The sequence below is a fragment of the Narcine bancroftii genome, chromosome 1, assembly GCF_036971445.1.
Source record: "Narcine bancroftii isolate sNarBan1 chromosome 1, sNarBan1.hap1, whole genome shotgun sequence".
Classification (NCBI taxonomy): Eukaryota; Metazoa; Chordata; class Chondrichthyes; order Torpediniformes; family Narcinidae; genus Narcine; species Narcine bancroftii.
In genome coordinates, this window is record NC_091469.1 from 377,133,832 (window position 1) to 377,139,261 (window position 5,430).

The following is a 5,430-nucleotide window of genomic DNA, read 5'->3' on the forward strand; positions in this document are numbered from 1 at the left end:
ACTTTAATCACTTAAAACTTGTCCTCGTTTGTAGTAATGCAGTTTATTTATTCCATTCATTCGTCAATTTCTGAATAAAACCATCTGATACATGCTTTTTATTCTTTTTACTGAATAATTTACATTGTTTAATTTAAAACAAGTAATGCAAATATTAAGTTCCAAAAGAAACCCACATTCAAAAAACAATTAGAAACATTTGAAATTATTTACATTAAAATTATTTTGAAACACATTCTGATAACTTTTGATTTAGTTTCTATGGGGAGATTTGATCAACTTTTGTTTCATAAAAAAACCCAACTCACTAACCATTTGGAAATCTGAAATCACAAAGGTGAGACGATGGACCTTTTGTAGCTTCATGCAGTTTGTTTTGCTTCTTGGCTTGAGGAAACTTGTTTTTTATATCTATTGATAAAGTTTGCCTTTCTCTCCATTTCTGGCAGGATGGTTTGGGACACGTTAGTTTTCCGTCGCAGTGGCATCCAAGGGTTAGTGGGCGAGTCCAGTCAGGCAAGGTTGGCGGCGCCAACGGAGAGCACGACTGCGGCGAGAGCCGCCGTGCAGAGCAGCATGGTGGTGAGACACTTGCCTGGAACGCAGCACCACCAACCGCGCCTCTCCTCGTCCACCGACAGCAGGGCCACCGAGGAGGCGTCGTTGCTCAACACCGAATGGTAAGCATCTCCCTTGGCTTCCACCGTCCACCTGAGCACGTTCACCTTCAACTCCATGTTCTCCACCATCCTGTCCACCTTCTCGATCTGCTCCTGCAGTTCCTTCTGCTCCAGATTCGACACGTCCAACGTCGTGTCGTGGACTATGTTCTGGACGCTGAGCGCCCGGGCTGCCACTTCCGAAGTGCCCCCTGAGATCCCGGTCTGGATCAGGGGTTTCTCGGTGCCGGTCAAGGGGAAACCCTGCCCCAGCTCTAACACCTTGCACATGTCCACCTGAAACAACTCTAGACTGGAGGAGAAGATGACCCAGAGGCGCTCGGTCTCCGCTCTCTCCTCTCTGCCCAGGTTCTTGTCCCGGAGCATCGCCGTCAATTTGTTCCTGATCACCACGGCCAGATGTTGGGTTTTCTCCCTGGTTTTCCTCAACTCATCCCGCAGACTGACCGAGTCGGACGACCCTCCGACACCTCGGGCCAGGTGCCTGTAACACCCCGTTACCTTGTTCAGAGAGTCCACCAGTACCGTGCAGTCGTCCCTAGCCTTGGCCAAGCCCGCCGTGCCTTCATCTGCTACCTTGATGTTCTGGATCGGCATGGCTTTGTCTCACTTTTGTTGCCAAACAGAACGAAATAGCGAAAGCAAATAACGAAAGATCCACCTCCCTACCCGCGTTTTCTCAGCGCGGGGCGTGGATTGCAACGCAGTCATCCGGCAAACATCTCCACGCAGGACAGCATTCCTCTCCGTTCCACATTTCTTCAACTACATTTCTCCCACGCAAGGTATTAATTTTCCAACCAGATAGGAAGCCACACGCCCCGAGAAGCGTGCAATCTCCAAAAGCGTTCCCCAAGCCCGTGCTCCAATCTATCCGAGATTACAGCACATCTAGTGACGCAGCGGCACGGGTGGAGTTTGCATGTGGTTCGTGGTGGGTTAACCCACCGTGGGTAGGGGAAGTCTCATGGCTCCAAACTTCACACATTGGTCACAGAAAATTGCAATTCCTCACACTTGACCTGATTTGTGTTACATTTAAGAGTATCAAGAAGTCCAAAGGAAGCACGAGGTAAATGGTCTTGAATAATAATGACAAATTTGCAGACATTTATTCTGCAAATATTTAAAAGCACAGACCAGTTTGAGACCCAGAAACACTTTGAGATCTTGGGTTTTACTTCACATTTGTATCTAAAGATGTGGAATGTAAATTGAAGGGTGTCAAATATTTAGGTGCAAATTCCCATACATCTAAAAGAACACACCTATTAACTACAATTTCCTAGAACGTCTAAGAATATCCCTAGCCAGGAGCACTGAATGATGATGAAAATAGATAGGACAGGTAGAGGAAACATTCCTGTATAGAGGTGTCTGTAGCTTTGGGTAAGAGGTAAGAACTTTTCACCCATCAATGGTCAGGATAGTGGGTTGAAAGGGCATTTTCTGGGCTGTACAACTTTGTGACTATGAATCTGCATAAGCTGCTCAATTAGAGTCATAGAGTCTTGCAACATGGAAACACAGGCCCTACTTGTCCATGCCATCCAAAGCACCCTCCTGCTATAGTGCCGCTTGCCCACATTAGACCAATACCCTCCGCTATTAGTTGTTTAATGACGTGGACGTCACCGGCAATGATAGCCTCTCTTGCTCATCTCTGAGAAACAGAAAATGCAGATGCTCAAGCAAACAATGTGTTGAAGGGAGGACTCAGAAAGTCAGGCAACATCCATAGGTAGAACATTTTTGGACCCTTCATTGAGACTAAATTAGGAAGGAGTGATATCAATGATACCAAGCAGAAAAAAGGAAAGGGGAAGAAGCTGGAGTTGGGCTAAGTGGTGATGGGTATTGGACAGAAGGTGGGGATGGTGGAGTGACAGGTAGAGGGGAGAGACCATGATAGTTTTGGGGGGTGGGATGAAGTGAGAGCAAATAGTAAGATTGGAAGTAGATAAAGAAGAGATGGAAACAGTGGAACCAGATAGAGGTGGGGATTACTATAGGAAGACTGTTCAGGATGAATAACACATCATATTCCTCATTGGAGGCAGGTGATTGATAGGTACCAGAGAGACAGAAAGAGGCATGGGACAAGAGGAGCAGGCAGAATCCTGGCTGATCTCATGATTCTCCTGCATCTAATATTTTCTGCTGTTTCTTGTGGAATGAATTAATCACTGGCCACCGTGACAGAGGTGCACCAAAGAAGAGGTACAAGGACTGCCTAAAGAAAGCTCTTGGTGCCTGCCACATTGACCACCGCCAGTGGGCTGATATCGCCTCAAACCGTGCATCTTGGTGCCTCACAGTTCGGCGGGAAGCAACATCCTTTGAAGAAGACCACAGAGCCCACCTCACTGACAAAAGACAAAGGAGGAAAAACCCAACACCCAACCCCAACCAACCAATTTTCCCTTGCAACCGCTGCAACTGTGTCTGCCTGTCCCGCATCGGACTTGTCAGCCACAAACGAGCCTGCAGCTGACGTGGACATTACCCCTCCATAAATCTTCGTCTGCGAAGCCAAGCCAAAGAAAGAAGATACTGTTGAAGATTTCTGGAGAAGTTTGACCCACTTTGCATTTCTGTCTGAACATGACTGCCTTTGACATTCATACTTGGGTCCACGTTGTTGAGGATCGTGAAGTATCTAATGCAAAAAAAAGGAAAAGGTTGTCTCCAAAATAGATTCTTAAAATCCCTGTGCAAAAATAATGGATAAATAAATTAAAACTTTGTATTTTAAATTAAAAAAATGTTTGCATGTTGATTATTTCCTTGGCTCTGACTTGTTTACACCACTATTTTGGTAGGGAATATTGTTACAAATATCCCAACTGCTTTTATATCAGTACAAGAAGGCTTGCTGAGGGAATGGGCAATACTTAGCGTAGATATTCCCATTTAAGTAAATATAGTGCAAGTGTGTCTGAGATGAACCCATTGCTGAATCCCCATTTCAGCCATTGTTCAGGATCGGAGGCCATATTCACATCAGTAGGGATACTTCAGCTTAATGTTTTCATTGATTTATAAACTATTCATTGTGTTTTAAGCTTTATTATGTTTAATTTTTTATTTTAAAAAATAATATTAATTATTGAAAGATTTGCAGCCATTGTAGCATGAAGTAAAACTGTTTGATCTAAAGCAAAGATCAGTTTCTCATTAAAGGTTGGCAGGTGGATTCTCAGCAGTGTCGACCTGAAGCCTTCACCTCACTGAGAGCTTGCTGAGCCTTTCCAGCTGACTCTCGGGTTCAGAGGTTAAGTTAACTTAACCCCATGCATCGAGCCCAAGTAAGTACAGGTGAGGCAAAAACTTGATACATCGCATAAGCAATTAATTGCCAGTTACCCTCCCAATTCATAAGTTAAACTATGCCCCCTAAATCTTTTGTGTGAGGAATGAGGGCTTAAACCAGCAAGCTGCATTGGAGAACAATATTGATGCTCACATAATGAAAAGCCTTAAGATTTTTACCTCTTCTAATGCACTCAATTTTGTTTGGACCATTGATCATTTTGGAAACTAATGACCCAGAAACTGACATCAGTGATGAAGGAATGGTGCTTCCTGCTGACTTCAGTCTGTTTGATCCAAAAATAGAGCAATCTTTGTGGTTAGAGTTTTTTTTCATATGACACCCTGCTGCTATCAGTTGTCAGTTCTTTAACATGACTGGCAAAAAAAAAACATTCATATTGAACATGCATTGGATGTGAGAAAGCAGTTTTGATTATTTTTTTAATTGTAGAATCCTAAATAAAGTTAGGAACAAACAGATTTGATGAAGGTGGTATTGTAGCGGCAGCTACACTGCTCCTGCAATAACACACACAATCAGACGGGTTGAGCTCAGTGAGTAGACTCGTTTATTGCAGGCTGCTGGGCTGCACTTATACTCCTAGCCCGGACCTGGCTGAGAACCGCGCTAGGTTTCTGAGCCCCGAGTTGGAAGGAAGGGAAACCTCCGATGGCAACATTTTGGCCAGCTGCCCCGCCACGTGGCTTACAAGCGGGGCCGGTTCACTTGCCTTGTGGTGAGCCGCCACACAGCCCCCCCCCCCCAAAACCAGCGCCAATGTCCTTTTTTGCCAGGCAACCTCGCTCCTTAGGCTGGGCAATGACCACGGGCTCGGTGGGATTGAGGTGCGCTGGCTTCAGCCTGTCCATGGTAAACAGCTCATGCCTGCTGCCCAAGTCCAGTGTGAACGTCGAGTCGGAACACTGTATAACCCTATATGGCCCCTCCTATGGTCGCTGCAGAGGTGTCACGGTTGGGCCCCGCTGAACAAAAACGAACTCCATGGAAAGAACTCGCCAGAAATGTGAGACAGGCGGGTGCCATGCCTGGGTGGCGGTAGGGGTTTGAAGGTGTCCAAGCATGCCCTGAGGTGAGGAAGTAGTTTGTGCGGCGACCACTGGGGATTGTGAGGTGTGTTGACGAACTCATCAGGTAGTGCAAACGGCACACCATAGACCAGCCCAGCTGATGACGCCTACAGATCTTCCTTGGGAGTGGAGCAGATGCCCAAGGCAGTTCATCCGTCTGGTCGGGACCGGTCAGGCGGGCCATGAGCGTCGAATTAAGGTGGTGGTGCAGATGTTTGACCAGTCCATTGGCCTGCGGGTGATAGGGCATGGTGGTGTAGCTGTATCCCCAACCTGTTGGCGAGTTGAGCCCAGAGGGCAGATGTGAACTGGGCACCCTGATCGCTGGTGAGGTGAGCCGGGACGC

General features: G+C 46.4%; 1 protein-coding gene across 1 annotated transcript; it reads right to left on the bottom strand.

Moving 5' to 3' along the window:
• Positions 1 to 238: 238 nt before the first annotated feature.
• On the bottom strand, positions 239 to 1,546 carry LOC138751292 (regulator of G-protein signaling 9-binding protein B-like). Its single transcript, XM_069913407.1, has one exon. The coding sequence runs from the start codon at positions 1,275 to 1,277 to the stop codon at positions 513 to 515; it is 765 nt and encodes a 254-aa protein (XP_069769508.1). The 5' UTR covers positions 1,278 to 1,546; the 3' UTR covers positions 239 to 512.
• Positions 1,547 to 5,430: the final 3,884 nt, after the last annotated feature.

Excerpts from the sequence above, each read along its gene's own strand:
- LOC138751292 (XM_069913407.1), bottom strand. The coding sequence starts at position 1,277 with ATGCCGATCCAGAACATCAAGGTAGCAGATGAAGGCACGGCGGGCTTG.